This window comes from Corythoichthys intestinalis, chromosome 16 (genome assembly GCF_030265065.1).
Source record: "Corythoichthys intestinalis isolate RoL2023-P3 chromosome 16, ASM3026506v1, whole genome shotgun sequence".
Taxonomy (NCBI): domain Eukaryota; kingdom Metazoa; phylum Chordata; class Actinopteri; order Syngnathiformes; family Syngnathidae; genus Corythoichthys; species Corythoichthys intestinalis.
Genome location: NC_080410.1, coordinates 17,488,955 through 17,506,234, shown reverse-complemented (window position 1 = coordinate 17,506,234; position 17,280 = coordinate 17,488,955). Strand labels below are relative to the sequence as shown.

At 37.8% G+C, this 17,280-nt stretch overlaps 1 protein-coding gene across 2 annotated transcripts in view; it reads right to left on the bottom strand.

Moving 5' to 3' along the window:
* The window catches only part of tnnt1 (troponin T type 1 (skeletal, slow)), a 37,687-nt gene that overhangs the window by 12,726 nt on the left and 7,681 nt on the right, over window positions 1-17,280 (bottom strand). Inside the window, exons 1-5 of one of the 2 annotated variants that reach the window (XM_057861574.1) lie at window positions 11,867-12,509; window positions 6,305-6,332; window positions 6,192-6,208; window positions 1,100-1,222; window positions 455-476 (exon numbers count right to left, since the gene is read on the bottom strand). In XM_057861574.1, the coding sequence (XP_057717557.1) occupies window positions 455-476; window positions 1,100-1,222; window positions 6,192-6,208; window positions 6,305-6,330 (188 nt within the window). In that variant the 5' untranslated portion in view covers window positions 6,331-6,332; window positions 11,867-12,509. Of the gene's footprint in view, window positions 1-454; window positions 477-1,099; window positions 1,223-6,191; window positions 6,209-6,304; window positions 6,333-11,866; window positions 12,510-17,280 lie in introns of those variants that run through there. The other variant, XM_057861576.1, reaches the window with a different exon arrangement.

The window sequence follows — 17,280 nt, the reverse complement described above, 5'->3', positions numbered from 1 at the left end:
TCACATTTTGTAACTGTCAATGATTGTCAATGATACCGATGATGATGACAATAAAATTCCATTCCAAATTCCAAATTGTGTATATAAACAAGCCACTCTTCCACGATTACAATCATTGATTTCAGATGCCTATATTGTCAGTGTTATGATTGTGGAATACTACTTTGTTAAAGCTTACAGAAAATTGCTGCATTACCCTCTTGACTAGGATCCATATAAAAGCCAAAAACAGATAAATAGCAATCATATGGATTTGATTCAGTGTAAAAGAGGCCACTGACAGGATTCCTGGCTGGTCTAAGAACTTCATGACACTCAAAAAATAGTATATGAACCCCAGCCACAATGGCAATAAAGGAATTATTTGCTCCTGAAGACAAAATGATAAAATGATAAACTTTTGAGCAGTTTCAGTAAAACAGGGTAAAAGAGAAAGATTAAAAGGTAAACCTACTTTGGTTTGGGACGTTCCTCTTCTATTGAAAAAAGCGGGGAGAAAAAAAACATTAGTCGTACAGTATTGAGTAAATTACACAGGATTACAGTGACAATGTAAAGAACTAGAAACAAAAGTCCTGTTGCAAATGTGAACGAAAGCAACTAATTGCAACTTGTACAAAATATGTTAACAGAATACTGAATGTACAGTTCTTAACCTCCCGGCTGCCATTGACAGCGCTAGATGTCCAATTTTGAAGTGGGAGGTCTAGCAGCGAATGATTCGTTCATACCATGCCATCCTCCCAGATCAAGTCGATTGGACCTCTAATAGTGATAACTGTAAATTCACCATTTCAAATGAGACCGCTCAAATGAACTATGACATACAGCCCAGACGTAATGTGCAAAAGACCAGATAAAACAAGAAAAGTAAAAATACAGTGTGACCAAAAGTAAAGTAATAGTCAACAAAACTGAGATTAAACAGATCATATGCACTTTCACAGCACTAACAAGAACAGACATGCTTATGTCATCAGAAACAGATATCATCTAGTATAGACAATGAATAAAAAAAACTTTGCACATTGTTTTTTTTCCCCCATTGCTGAGTTTATATTATACAAGGTCTTAATACCATGTGAAGCCGTGACGTTACCTGTTTCATCCTCGTACACCTGCTGCTCTTCCTCTTCTTCCTCCTCCTCCTCATGTACAGGTTGTTCCTCATATTCCTCCTCCTCTTCCACCTGTTGATGTAGCTGTTCCTCCTCCTCTACCTCTGGCAAGGGAAAGGAAAGACAGCGTCATCATCAGTGTTGTTAATCTTACTGAAAAAAAGTAATCAATTATATTTACAAATTACTTCTCCCAAAAAGTAATTGCGTTAGTAACTCAATTACCTGAATGTAAGAGTAATTAGTTACTTGGCAAAGTAATTGGTGATAATTACTTTTTTTTTTTTCCCTCAAAAAAAAAAAAAAAAAAAAATTGGCCACACTATGTGAAGTTTTTTGTGAAGGTTTTTGGTACAATTGGCCCGAGCCCAATTCTTTACCCTAATTTACCCTTTACCCTGAATCAACTGTTAAAAGTTGTTAAAATTGCTCCCATTATTGCATTTGTTCCCTTCTCTCTACTTTCGACATATGAAAGTTTTAAAACTGTTTCATCATTTAAAGATAGATTCAAGTCAAGATTTTGCCGATTTAGAAGTATTTTAGATAAAAAGTTACTTAGGTTCGCTAGGAAGGTTCTCTACAACAGAGCCGTCCTAAAAAGTCTACTGCTTTAAGATGGCAGCTGTCTACTAACGCATTTAGTGCCATGTAGTGTTGTTAATTTTACTTTAAAAAAGTAATTAATTACAGTTACAAATTACTTCTCCCAAAAAGTAATTGCGTTAGTAACTCAGTTACCTGAATGTAAGAGTAATTAGTTACTTGGCAAAGTAACTAGTGATATATATTTTTTTTTCTCAAAAAAAAAAACAAAAAAAAAAACAGGTCACACAATGTGAAGCTTAAAGGGTTTGGGGGACAATTGGCCCTAGCCCAATTCTTTACCCTCAACTTAACTAGACAAAAGGGTATTGCGATAACTAGCTAGTAACCTTTGCTATGTGTGGAAGTCATTTAAAGTTGTGAATCAATCGTTAAAGTTGTTAAAATTTCTCCCGTTATTGCATTAGTTCCCTTCTGTCTACTTTAAACATGTGTAAGTTTTAAAACTGTTTCATCATTTAAAGATTTAAGTTAAGATTTTGCCGATTTAGGAGCATTTTAGATTTTAAAAAAAATTACTTAGGTTCGCTAGGAAGGATCTCTACATCAGGGCCTTCCTGAGAGGTCTACTGCTTTAAGATGGCGGCTGTTTACAAACGCATGTAGTCCTTAAAACATGTTGGCAATGCAGCAGTGTCTGTCAATTGCATCTAGTTCTATAATATGATATCTACCGTGTCATGTGGGTGTAGTTTGTCGGCTATGGCTGCAGTCAGGTATTATTGGAGCCACCTAGCATCGCGGTTGCAACGGCGTCTTCCCCACTCCTGCTCTGCTCTCGTCCCCGTGAGTCCGTTTCTCTGACTTTTTTTTTTATTCAACCAACTTAGTAACGCATAGTAACGCACGCCTTTCTCGCCTCAGTAACGGTAACGGCGTTGCCAAGATGAGAAAAGTAATTAATTAGATTACTCATTACTGAAAAAAATGACGCCGTTAGTAACGCCGTTATATTGTAACGCCGTTATTAACAACACTGGTCATCATACTGATCTTTCTCAGGTGTTTTGATAATTAAACCTTTATTGGGCACCTATTAGCTGCCATTGACGACACTAGATGTCCAATCCAGTTTGACTGAGATGGGCAAATGAACATTTGTTCATGTATCTTCTCTTATATTTGTATGTTGAATATCTACCGTAGGCGCAGTCAAATTTCATATTTTAACACATTGGCTGTTATTGATTGTGATAGACGTCCAATCCATTTGGACAGGGAGGATCACGCAGTGATCATTGCCGGTTAATAGTCCGAGACCCAATCCGATTAAAAATCAGTCATGGAAGTTGAAGAAAATGGTCCATGACAAGGCTTCAACTTGCAAAGGTGATTTGCCAACAGCGTGGATTTGATGTCAACGGCAGGGAATGAATAAATGTCTGCCTGTTCTTGAAATTTGTTGTTGTTGTTTTTTTATATAATGATTTTTTTGGACATTTTTAGCTTACCCTTAGCATCACTCAAACATGCGAACACATGCATGGCTAGCAACAGAGTTAAACACAAGACTGTAACTACAGTGCTGGCCAAAAGTATTGGCACCCCTGCAATTCTGTCAGATAATGCTCAATTTCTCCCAGAAAATTATTGCAATTATAAATGCTTTGGTAGTAATATATTCATTTATTTTGCTTGCAATGAAAAAAACACAAACGAGAATGACAAAACATTTTAAATCATTATAATTTTACCCAAAACTCCAAAAATGGGCCGGACAAAAGTATTGGCACCCTCAGCCTAATACTTGGTAGCACAACCTTTAGACAAAATAACTGCGAACAACCGCGTCCGGTATCCATCAATGAGTTTCTTCCAATGCTTTGGTGGAATTTTAGACCATTCCTTTTTGGCCAACTGCTCCAGGTCTCTGAGATGCTTTCTCCAAATTGCCATTTTCAGATCTCTCCACAGGTGTTCTATAGGATTCAGGTCTGGACTCATTGCTGGCCACTTTAGAAGTCTCCAGTGCTTTCGCTATAAAAAACATTTTTTTGTGCTTTTTGAAGTGTGTTTTGGGTCATTGTCCTGCTGGAAGACCTGTGACCTCAGAGGGAGACCCAGCTTTCTCACACTGGGCCCTACATTATGCTGCAAAATGTGTTGATAGTTTTCAGACTTCATAATGCCATGCACACGGTCGAGCAGTCCAGTGCCAGAGGCAGCAAAGCAACCCCAAAACATCAGGGAACCTCCGCCATGTTTGACTGTGGGGACCGTGTTCTTTTCTTTGAAGGCCTCGTTTTTTCCTGTAAACTCTATGTTGATGCCTTTTCCCAAAACGCTCTACTTTTGTCTCATCTGACCAGAGATCATTCTTCCAAAACATTTTTGGCTTTCTCGGGTAAGTTTTGGCAAACTCCAGCCTGGCTTTTTTATACTTCTGGGTCAGAAGTGGGGTCTTCCCGGGTATCCACCACAGAGTCGCTTTTCATTCAGATGCCAATGGATAGTACGGGTTGACACTGTTGTACCCTCGGACTGCAGGACAGCTTGAATTTGTTTGGATGTTAGTCGAGGTTCTTTATCCACCATCCGCACAATCTTTCAGTGAAATCTCTCGTCAATTTTTCTTTTCCGTCCACATCTAGGGAGGTTAGCCACAGTGCCATGGGCTTTACACTTACTGATGACACTGTACACGGTAAACACAGGAACATTCAGGTTTTTGAAGATGGACTTGTAACCTTGAGATTGCCCATGCTTCCTCACAGTTTTGCTTCTCAAGTCCTCAGACAGTTCTTTGGTCTTCTTTTTTTTCTCCATGCTCAATGTGGTACACACAAGGACATAGGACAGAGGTTGAGTCAACTTTAATCCATTTTAACTGGCTGCACATGTGATTTGGTTATTGCCATCATCTGTTATATGCCACAGTTAAGTAACAGGTGCTGTTAATTACACAAATTAGAGAAGCATCACATTATTTTTCAAAGTGTGCCAATAATAATAATAAGATGGATAGATAGATAGATAGATAGATAGATAGATAGATAGATAGATAGATAGATAGATAGATAGATAGATAGATAGATAGATAGATAGATAGATAGATGATATAAAAAATATATATATATAAATAAATAAAAAAATACAATAATAATAAAGAAATAATACAACAATAACAATTGGACTTCGGTACACAACATTGGGTCTCCTAGCGACCAACATTCAAAAAGCATGTATATCAATGCTTCCAAAACCGTGACAAGTAGTGTGTAAAGCTGCACAAAGTGTTGGTCAGGCCCACCACAATGCAATTTTTGAACCATTCAGACGGTAAAATTAAACATATATACCCTTAAAACAGACTGGAGGGTATTCACCCGAGCTGCTACAAACATATCTGAAGCACTGGTCCATCTGGGCCTTTTCAACAAGATTCTCAGGGAATCATTATATGCCACTTGTAGTCTCTGGAAAGTTGCTTTGTTATAATTAGACCACAGATACGCAGTGTAGAGCGGTGTACAATAGGCCTTAAAAAGGACCACCTTGATCTCATTAGAGCACAAACCAAATTTACGGGAAAGAATATTAGCTTGGACATAGAGAACGGCATTGACAAAATATGTCCTCATTGTCTGTCAGCATGTCGGTGATCATATGGCCGAGATATTTCACCCGACTGCAGGACTTTAACACTTGACCTGCCAACTTAACTGTTTATCACCATTTGATCTTACGACCATATGACAACACTCTTAGCATCATTATATTTTATATTGTGTAGCTCCCTGTACCTGGCACACACAGTGAGCAGCTGCTGGAGACCAGCTGAACTTGGACTAATACTTTTTGCAGTTGTGTGTAAAATGATTTTCCCCCCCCACTCTTTTTGTGTTTTTTCATTGCAAGCAAGATAAATGAAAATATTTCTACGAAAGCATTTGTAGTTTTATTGTTGCATCTGACAGTTTTATTGTTGCATCTGACAGAAACATAGTCTATGTTTGGCTTACTTTAAACAGAAAACTAAATATTTAGATTAAATTTTGAAGGTTTTTTGTTGTCATGGTTGCGGCATTTAAAAAAAAAAAAAAAAGTTAATTCCTAGCATAACTAAAACATGCTAACAAGTAAATTTAGCTAGCAACAGATGCTTGAAAGACTTTGGAATACATTTTGGTCATATTTAGCCAAATTTTTTATTTAGTCAGTTTTGTGTTTAACAAAATCCTAACAATTTCAGTGCTGCATTTTTTTTTTTTTTAAGTTAATTCCTAGCATAACTAAAACATGCTAACAAGTAAATTTAGCTAGCAACAGATGCTTGAAAGACTTTGGAATACATTTTGGTCATATTTAGCCAAATTTTTTATTTAGTCAGTTTTGTGTTTAACAAAATCCTAACAATTTCAGTAAATATTGAAGGTCTGACTTCTGAATTTTTTTGTTAAATAGTTTTTTTAAACTGTGGTAGTAGAACTGTTTGCAGGAGAAATTTTATTATCCTATGCAACTTACCCTCCTCTTCCTGCTCTCTGGACAAAGAACAGAGGGGAAAAAAGGTATCAAATTATGTATAGTGTAGTCACTGCTTATGAAAAAAAAAAAACACCAAGTAACTTGATACTCACTCATATTCCTCTTCTATGTCAGACATGGCTGCAAGAGACATACAAGAATGTGAATTGAAGCTAGTGCCAAACCAACTCAGGAGTGTAAAAAGACAGGTTTCTGCAAAACAACTGATAAAATAATAATTTGTTGTTTGTATTGTAAGGTTTTATGTTGCTTTGACTCACTGTCACATTACCCCTTTTTTTCCCCTATAGCAGCTGTGACATTTCTGCTGTAAATTGAAATGAGTTTATCACTAGCAGATGTTCAGTCGCTGTCACCCTCCCACTTCAAATGGATTGGACGTCTATCATCAGTTAAAAGTGACAACTATTGCCGGTTTTGGTATTTTAGCGAGAAACATTCAACTTGATTGCTTGTTATTTCCTTTCACAAGTCACGAAACAAAATGATGTGGTGGACCAAATCGGGCACCTTGAGTTTGACACCAGTAGTGTAATCCTGTTTAACTCATTCCTTAGATACATTACCATAACTTTTTTCACTATCAAAACACAAGTGGCCTAAGCTCGCCTTTCCCCAGCTTGTAAATCATTTTAAATACACAGCGAGATAACACTTGCTGGGATGGTTCTTTCTATAAATTGTGTCCTTGAGCTGCCACAGCTGTGACGTAAAACAATGCAGAGACAAAGAGGGGCTGCGCTGACATCTTCCTGGCAAAGGATGCTGGAGGATTGATGGAAGGACAACAGGTGAGAATGTGCCAAAGTTTGAACAAAGAGAGGTCGTGTTTCTTTCAGGCATTGCACTCACTATGTCCTTAAACACACTCTTTATCGCTTTATCACGGGTACTCTAGGACTTCATAATTTAAAGAGAAAGTGAAATATTTGAGCCCTTTTTTTACTTCACCATTAATAGCAGACGCTTACATTAAGAGCAAAAAGGAGAGAAGGACTGGCAGGCTGAATAAACCGAGGAATTTAAGGAGCGCCTGGTTCAAGCAGGGAATAAGTGCAGGTCTTAAGTGGAGGAATTTTAGTCAAGGACATTACTGTATATATGTAATACAGTTTCTTAATATTGTTTTTGTAAGGGAAAGAAAAGACCACATAATTTAAAAGGAAAGCTAAATCTAAATTTCCATGCAATACAGTGAATACTGTGAGAGACCAAAAAACATGTTTGAATCATGTAAGAAAGTGTACTATAGTTATTAAAAGATAAAAAGTAGGCTTGGGCGTTAAATGGAAGCTATGAATTAGTTATAGAAATACTTATTAAATATGAATTAGTTATAGAAATACTTATTAAATAGAAGTTTTGCACTTTATTTTTGCTCAAAATGTAACTTTAAAAAAAAAAACCTATTATAGGGCAAGTGACTATTTTTGGTTATTAAAAACAGCAACAACACTATAAATCGTGTAGAGCTTGCATTGTAGGTCACAATATTAACATTTGGTATCGAATTATGGTTTACAAGCCCCAAAATTGATTACGATAATAATTATAAATACTGTATGGCATGCTTCTTTCATCATTAAGGATTTATGTATGTATATATATATATATACACACACATACACATATGCGTACAGTGCCCTCCATATTTATTGGATTTATAATAATTATGTGTTTTTTAGCATGTAATATTTTTTTTCTTCTAAATAATATGGGACCATCCAACCTTCAATACAAGTCCATTTATTCAGTGGGAAAAAAATCCCACATAAAGAAATAATAATAATGTGTGTCACAATTATTAGCACCCCTGGTGTTAATACTTTGTACAACTCCCTTTTGCCAACAAAACAGCACCTGATCTTCTCCTTTAATGTTTCACAAGATGGAAAAAGACAGAAAGAGGGATCTTCAGCCATTCCTCTTTGCAGAATCTCTCTAAATCATCCAGAGACCTGGGTCCTCTCCTATGTACTCTCCTCTTCAGCTCACCCCACGTTTTCAATGGGGTTGAGGTCTGGGGACTGAGATGGCCATGGGAGGAGCTTGATTTTGTGTCTGGTGAACCATTTCTGTGTAGATTTGGCCATATCTTTAGGGTCATTGTCTTGCTGAAAGACCCAGTGACGACCCATCTTCAGTTTTCGGGCAGAGGGCAACATATTTTGATTTAAAATGTCCTGGTATTTCAAAGCATTCATTATGCTATGCACCCTAACAAGGTTCCCAGGGCCTTTGGAAGTGAAACAGCCCCACAGCATCACTGACCCACCCATGCGCATCTTTCGTGGCATGCCAGACCCACTTAGAGTGTTTGTTGCCATAAAGCTCAATCTTGGTCTCAACTGACCAAAGCACACGGTCCCAGTTGAAGCCCCAATACCGCTTGGCGAACTCCAGACGTTTGCGTTAATGATTGTGAGTGAGGAAAGGTTTTCTCCGTGCATGCCTCCCAAACAGCTTGTTGGCGTGTAGACAGCACCTCATCAAGATTAGGTGCTGTTTTCTTGGCAAAAGGGGGTTGTACAAAGTATTAACAACAGGGGAGCTAATAATTGTGACACACATTATTTGATGTCAAATAATTTTTTCTTTATGTGGGATAAATGCACTTGTATTGAAGGTCGGATTTTTCTCTTTTTTTCCATTAAGGTCCCATATTATTTAGAAGAAAAAAAAATCTTAGATGCTAAAAAACACATAATTCTTATAAATCCAATAATTATGGAGGGCACTGTATATAGTATATTTTGTGAATAAAAATATATGGCGGAAAACACAAACAATGTTGAAAAAACAGTGTCTGCTCTTGCACCTCTCTTTAAAACAAACTTCTGTATTTTAAGCCAAAAGAACTTTTGTGTTTGATAGAACAATATTTCTATATGCTGCTGTAGCAGTTTCATGGCGCATTAAGCCCCCGAACTATTTTTAATTTGTCCGTTTTACCCTGGTGACCCCCGTTTACAGACACCGTGCAACTGCTTTTGTTTCAACCTAGCCATAAAAAGAAGGTAAGTAATAATATTTTTCAAAATGTCATTCATTTTTAGCTTAGAATCATTAATTGATGTCTAATTGATGTCTAACATTTAGTTGGGGAAAAAAAAACAACTTTATAAAATTATTCACTCGCATATTTTAAACTTTTAAACAAATTACGTCACAATGAAAAAAATAGTGTATATATATATATGTGTGTGTGTGTGTAATTTTCGGACTATGAGCCGCTAATTTCAATTCCTCATTATATAGTCCAGTGCTTATTTATTTATTTATTTGGGTTAAAAAGTAACACTTTATTTGACAGCGGTGTCATAAGACCAGTAAAAGATGGTCATAATTTTTCATGTCACTGTCATGGGCACTAATGAAGCCTGCAAATTTTGTCACTAACTCCATTTATGTCCAGCTCGAATCTTTTACATTCATTCAAAGAGATCATTTCCCGGATGACACTAAATGACAGCTATCATAAGCATTCATTAATGCTCATGACTGTGTCATATCATAATTATGACGGTTTTATGACAGTCTTATGACGCCGCTGTCAAATAAAGTGTTACCGGTTACTATCTTTTGATGTAAATATCCCATAATACAGTGAGGACCGCTGCAGTTTATAGTGTGGTGTGGCTTATCTATGGACAAATGCTGTTTTATAGTCAAATTTGGTGGGTTGTGGCTTATAGTGAGGTGCGCCCTATAGTGCAAAAATTACGGTATTAATAAAAATGTTAATGAAATTAAATCAAAATGAATACAAACAGAAATAAAATCTAAATTGTAAATCCTAGTATATGTCTGACATTTAAAGGCTCATTTAGAGAAGATAGTGCTAACATGATCTACTAAACACTGTCTTTGAACTTGAATGCTTTCCTAAAGAGGTGTTTAGGGGGCCGTTGCACTTGAAGCCACTCATAAATCTACAGATTGTCAAGTCACATTCTGAATAAATGTATCTATAAAATACACAGAGGTGGGTAGAGTAGACAAAAATTTGACTCAAGTAAGAGAAGCGTTACTTCAAAATAATATTACTCAAGTAAAAGTAAAAGTAGTTATCCAAAAAGTAAAAAAGTATTTGGTGAAAAGAATACTCAAGTAATGAGTAAAATTGTGGGTAACTGCGAACATTTTTGTTAGATTTTTTTATTTATTTAAACAATTGTATTTTTTTTCTCAACAGTAATCTATATGAATTGTTGTAATAATGATACTGTACAATAACCATTACATAACCACATTACGCCCCCCCCCAAAAAATCATTGAATTCCGCCGAGAGAAAAAAAATGACAGAAATGAAGCATTATTCGTCCAGAGAGCATAAGTACCCTCTAGTGGAGAAATAGTTCCTTGTATGAATAGTGAATAGTTCCTTTATAGTTACTATTATGAAAAAGATCATATCCGTTTTTCCGTGGTCAATCGGCACCAAATAAAAACTGGGAGAGAAGTTTAACCCCGCGCTTTTTAGTCATGTTGAGGGCAGCGCTCTATGTCAAATACTTCATTTTTAATGATGCTTTAAAGATACCACGTGATTGAACAGCTTGCCGTGATCATGGAACAGCAAGCTTGCGTCTTATTGATATAATGGAGTCATGTGATTATTGTTGCCACGTCTCATCGGTGAAACTGGTAGAGCTAGTCTTGGCATTGCTGGCAAAAAAAAAAAAAAAAATCTGATATGTAGAATAAAGAGAAAAAAATGTAATGATTCTTGTGTAGCCCAAAGTAGCGGAGTAAGAGTAGCGTTTTTTCCACACAAATCTACTCAAGTAAAAGTAAAATGCATTAGTTAGTATAACTACTCTTGAAAGTACATTTTTCTCAAAAAGTTACTTAAGTAAATGTAACGGAGTACATGTAACGTGTTACTACCCACCTCTGAAAAGACATATACAGTATTCAGTATACTGTATATGTACAGTGTAATGTTTGGAAACACCAGAAAAGGAAAACATTTGTCGCAAATTTTTTTCAGGAAGAATGACATGGCCAATTAGTATGTATTGAATGGTTAGCCTCACATCATTCTATTATTGCTATATTTGATCACATCATAACTTTTGCAGGTAGGCCTATGCAGCAAAATCAATATTCTATTTGTTTGACAAATAAGTATTAATACACTCACTATACAAAATATATGTACGTTGCAAAAACACACCTGCTTAAAATAGTTTAAATGCTTTGTTTCTTAGTGAAAATCTACAAGAAATAAGTTAAATTATCTGCCAGTGCTTCAAGTAAATTTTACTCCGATTTCTTGAAATAAGAAAAATAGCTAGCTGAAAATAATCTTAACACTTATTTTAAGCAATTAATTAGTATACCCAATCTTGAAAAAGTTTGTTTGTCAGAAAGATTCTTAATTTAAGAATAGATATTGTTGAAAGCAATTTTTTCTTGATTTAGGTGAAAAAATGACTTTTAGATGCATGGGCTTAATAAAAAAGTCTTTGACACTCAGAACAAGATGGAGAATATTATTTGACTGGATTTAAGAAAAATAATCTGATTAAGACGTTATAAATTTGCAGTGTATCGGCACAGTATAGTGGGTAAAAATACAGTAGCATCAATTTGATGATTGCACATAACAATCCAAGAAGAAAAACCAAAACAAGTAAGACACACAGACCTGTATGAAGATGCGGGATCAGCTCCACACACAAGCAGAAGTGTGCCTACTGTACAAAGTAGGGGAGTTTTATAGCAAGGTGGAAACAATGTGTCTCCTCGATGGATGACTAGGTGTACATGCATTCAAGTATGATGGGGTATTTGAATATGCAGTTCAAAAATAGCTGGAAGCGCATGTGCAAACCTGCAGGTGTGAGTGTGGTTCGGGCCGGCAGCCACTGGTGGATTAGGTGGTCGCAAAATGAGCACCCCAAGGGATTAAGGGGAACAGTGGGCTGACCTCACAGGACAGGTGGAGCAGGAATGACTAAATGAAATTGGGAGATGGAAAGGGTGGGGCAGGAGACAAAGCTGGCAGAAAGACATTTATGCATGGCAGTATAGCTATTTATATTCATAATTTACAGTGTGTGCAAAAGCTTTTAGTGGACCTGCTGTTATATATTTTTAACTAGAGAGCCACTTAGAAAACGTGGTTGTGTTAGTCAGTCAAACAAGAGCAGCAAAGCCAAGTTCCGCTGCGTAGCTAACAGGCCACACCATTCTCTCTAGTTCTAAATTCTCAAGGCTGTTTATGATGGAACACTTTTGAAAGGGCAAATGCGTGTTGAACTCCACTGCATTGTAAGAAATAATACCATTTACTTGTTCGGCCCTAACAATCAAAATGGATTGGGCATCTAGCGCTAACAGTAAGTAAAATATTTATATTTGTTGGCTGACATAATGGCCCTCCGAAGGAAACCATAACGATGAAAGATGAGTTCAACATACCTGGTCTAGAGCTTGTTATTGATTGATGAGGTTACTTTAAACCAGTGCTTCTCAATTATTCTTTATTACGCCCCCCCCCCAAGAAAGATGTAAATGATTCGCGCACCCCCCCAAACTCTCTGCCGCCACATTGTGTCATTTTTTTCTATTATAGAAAAAAAAAAAAACATAGATCAACTTATAATAAAGTATAACTTCATTAACATTGTTTTGTTTGTAACAGAAAAGACTAAACGTGCATCAATTTGCCTGAATTAAAAAAAAAAAAAAAGTCACGTCCAAACTGTAAAAATACACTCGAGGTATATTTTTGACCATTTGATACTGAAAAATAAAATGTAATAAAATCAGTAAAAAATAACAAATTCAAATAGATTAGAAACATTAACTCATGAGGACAATATGCCAAAAAATTTGACCGAAAAAACAAAACTGAATAGAAGAAGAAGAAGAAAAAAAAAGTGTCTTTTGACAGAAGGACAGTTTTTATTTTTGCTGCTCACAGAATTACTACCTTTGCAATGGTGTGGGGTTATTTTGGACTGAGCATGCCAATAGTGCTTACTGGTTTACTGATATAACACTGACAAAGCAGGACGATTGTTGGCAATATTCGGCACGTTTTCGCTGAAAAACAATCACGCGGCTTATCAATGAGATTGGGGTCTAATGTCTTTAACTGGCGTCTCAATTGATTTGGCTTCGGGCTGTCCGCAATAATCATTTTTAGACACAGTAAACAGTGGTCTTTCCTCATCTCCCACTGTATTAAAAGTCAAAGCCAAAAGGCAAACGGCCCGAAAAAAGCGCATTGCAAACGGCCCGAAAAAAGCACATTCTCGGCGGCCGAGGGTGAACCGTAGGTGAGGGCGGTCGTCGTGACGATCCCAAGCCGAAAATGGCACTTCTCGGGCGGACAGGTGTGAACCGGAGAAGACAGTGGGTCGCTGCGTGAGTCAGGCCGGAAAACGGCTTTCGAAAACGGCGCACAGCTTTTCATATCTCTTTTCTGTGTGCTCTTGCTTAGTTCAAAAATAATGTGCGCACTCTAAAAATGAAAGCGGCACTGCCACCCACCGAGTGGATGTGCAATTACACTTTACTCTAGTACGACAACAACAAAAAAAAAGTTCCCCGAGGTTACATGCGCCACCCCTGGCATCGCTCTGCACCCCCCTGGGGGGGTGCGCCCCACGATTTGAGAAGTACTGCATTAAACTAACGTAATACAGTTAATGAGATATATTGAGAGTAGACCATTAATGAGTTTTTAACCGATATTGTCCAGCTCCAAAAATCCGATACCGATATATGCGGTCATGGACTTAACATACAGTGTATCACAAAAGTGAGTACACCCCTCGCATTTCTGCAGATATTTAAGTATATCTTTTCATGGGACAACACTGACAAAATGGCACTTTGACACAATTAAAAGTAGTCTGTGTGCAACTTATATAATAGAGTTAATTTATTTTCCCCTCAAAATAACTCAAAATATAGCCATTAGTATCCAAACCCCTGGCAACAAAAGTGAGTACACCCCTGAGAAACGACGTACATCCCTAAATGTCCAAATTGAGTACTGCTTGTCATTTTCCCTCCAAAATGTCATGTGACTCGTTACAGGAGTGCTGTCAGCATTGCTGCAGAGATTGAAGAGGTGGGGGGTCAGCCTGTTAGTGCTCAGACCATACGCTGCACTCTACATCAAAATGGTGTGCATGGCTGTCACCCTAGGAGGAAGCCTCTTCTGAAGATGGTACATAAGAAAGCTCACAAACAGTTTGCTGAAGACATGTCAACAAAGCACATGGATTACTGGAACGATGTCCTGTGGTCTGATGAGACGGGCGGGCTTACTTGTGTCAAAGTGTCATTTTGTCAGTGTTGTCCGATGAAAAGATATACTTAAATATCTGCAGAAAAGCGAGGGGTGTACTAACTTTTGTGATACACTGTATTCTGGCTAATTGTATTGTGATGGCCCACTGTATGCTTGAATAATTATAAATGTAACAACTTAAAGGTTTTCCAAATAAACATTCTGTGAAATAAAGAGAACAACTTACCGGTACTTACAACTAAAGTTATGGAAAAAGTGCTTATATTTCCCCACTATATTTATTGGTGAAATCAAAATAATGCGAAAATCAGTTTTTTTGGATCAAGTGCAAGTGCAAATAGGGCACTGCTATATCACATATGGCTCGCACAGTGACGTCATATTGGCCCAAAACCTTACCTGGCTCTGCCAGACTGTTCTCCCTGTATTTTTCAAACACTGAGAGTATAGTCTGGGAACAAGCCAAATAACGGCCTCTCGAGCAGGTACAAAATCAATCGACAAAACAGATTCGTTTATTTTCGTGTCGTGTTCTTAACGAGCAACGTCACTCTTGCGCGTCGAAAGTTGTCTCCATAACAACACAGATGGTGAACGGGAGAGCCAAGAATATGTTCCAATCCACGGTAAAATCAGTTTTAAATGACCAAAAACACATCGACACGAGTCATTGACAACACTCTGTCTCGCGCTAGCCATGTTGAATAAACTCCGCTCTCTTCGTATGTTTACTTCCGCGCGCAAGTCCCTCGTCCTTCCCTCGTCATTTTACTAACGTCACGTCTGCCCGCCGCTGATTGGTCCATTCCGCTGTCTGTTTGCTGTGGCTTGCTCCGCCCTGGAAATTGTATCCGCGTGAATGGTGGCCAGACTCAATAGCTGGAACAGCGGTGAGTCTGGTGTACCAGGCAACCAAAACCGATAATGAAAAAACAATGTAGATATTATCCAATATCATTTTAAAATGCTTTTATCCCGATAATATCAGACAACTCTAAGTGAGAGTAGAATAGAAATAACATTGCTTGGTCTTGGACAGAGAGGCGTTGCATAAAAGTACGAGGTCATATTTTAGTTCACAAGATCATCTTTTGTAAAAGACAAGGTTCAAATCAAGAGCATCCTCCTGTTGACAATTCATTAGTGTTAAGGATGTTAATCAGACCATACATCAACTGCAATCAATACAAAGGTAAAGACAAATAGGAAATGAAAATCTTTTGATATATTGTTTGATAAATTGGGTTTTTAATAATCATTCTTCCCTGATCGAAGGTTCTCACGTGAAATGATAAAGTAAAAGAGCTTCTGTATTTAGAGCTGGAGAATATTATAGATATTACGGTATATTGCGATACTGAGTGATGCTATACACTAGCAGTGCAACGGTTCGGCCTGTACGGTTCAATACGCCTTTATGAACCGCGCCTTTTCGGTTTTGCAATTAATGTATTCGAGCGCTTGTGGAATAAATTGGTCGAGCTCTGTGTGCTTGTGTGTGACGTGAAGCACAGCTGCGGAGAAATTCCCGCCCCGCGAGTAAACATCCAATCGCTGTCAAGCACCTGTGTAATAGAAGCTGAGTAATGCCCTCTCTCGCTTAAGAGCGATGTGAAAATGAAACAAGAAAACAGAAAAAGCTATGGCGAGCGGAGGAGTGGAGAGACAGTATTTTGAGGAAGCACCGGCTTCTTTCAAATCTGCGGTGTGGCAACATTCTGGTTTCCCCGTGGACCACAATGCGGAGGGAGAGAAGACAAGGAAATAACCCGTGCAGTGGGGATGTGCATTGCAAAAGACATGCAGCCATATTCCGTGGTTGAAGATGCGGGCTTAGTTAATTTAATTGCAACGCTTGACCCGCGTTACATTCTCTCGTGGACATATTTCTCCAGCAACGTAATCCCCGACATTTCTGAAATGGCATGCAAAAAGCCATCGAAGATGATTTCGCTAAAGCACATAGTTTCGCTCTGACCACTGATAGTTGGACGTCCCGTGTTGGGACATGAAAAGTGCAATCTCGTCCTATCTATGAAAGCCATACCAGCGCCAAGGAATTGTGCACCGCAGTGGATGAGTGGAAGTTGAAGCGGCTAAATATAAGCATACCAGTCACCAGAGATAACGCATCCAACATTGTCAACGCGGTGAATGAAGTGGAGAGACTAGGGTCACAGATTGGCTGCTTTGGCCACACTGTTAATCTGGCAGCCAAGAGAGCACTGTCAAACAACCCTGCTGTGTCCCGCCTACTGGGGAAAGTGAGTAGAGTGCCATTGGCACCCAAAATCCCAAAATGTTTCATTCAATCAACTCATGCATTTTATTTAAAAATACTGATATACCGTATTTTCCGCACTATAAGGCACATCAGAGTACAAGGCGCACCTTCAATGAATGGCCTAGTGTAAAACTGTTTTCATATATAGGACAACCCCCCATTTTAAGACAAAGTAGTTTTTGGGGTTGTATTATGCATCCACTAGTTGAAGCTGCGTTAAAGGGAATAAAAATATTGATCCATATGTAAGATAAAATACGGTACTTTTATTTTACTGCCCACAGCAAAGTATCACCAATACGACATTTGGAGGTCTAATGGGGGCTGCAATCGGTGCCTGGGCCCCAAATTTTGAAACCCCTGTCCTATATGAATGACATCATATCTTTTAAAAAAAAACAAACATATTTCACGCTTTTACTACTGTGAGTGGATTTCAGTCGTCAGTCACTACACTAGCCAAAGGGTTAAGAGGCATTTTAACAGTGGAAAATTTCATTTTTTAAAA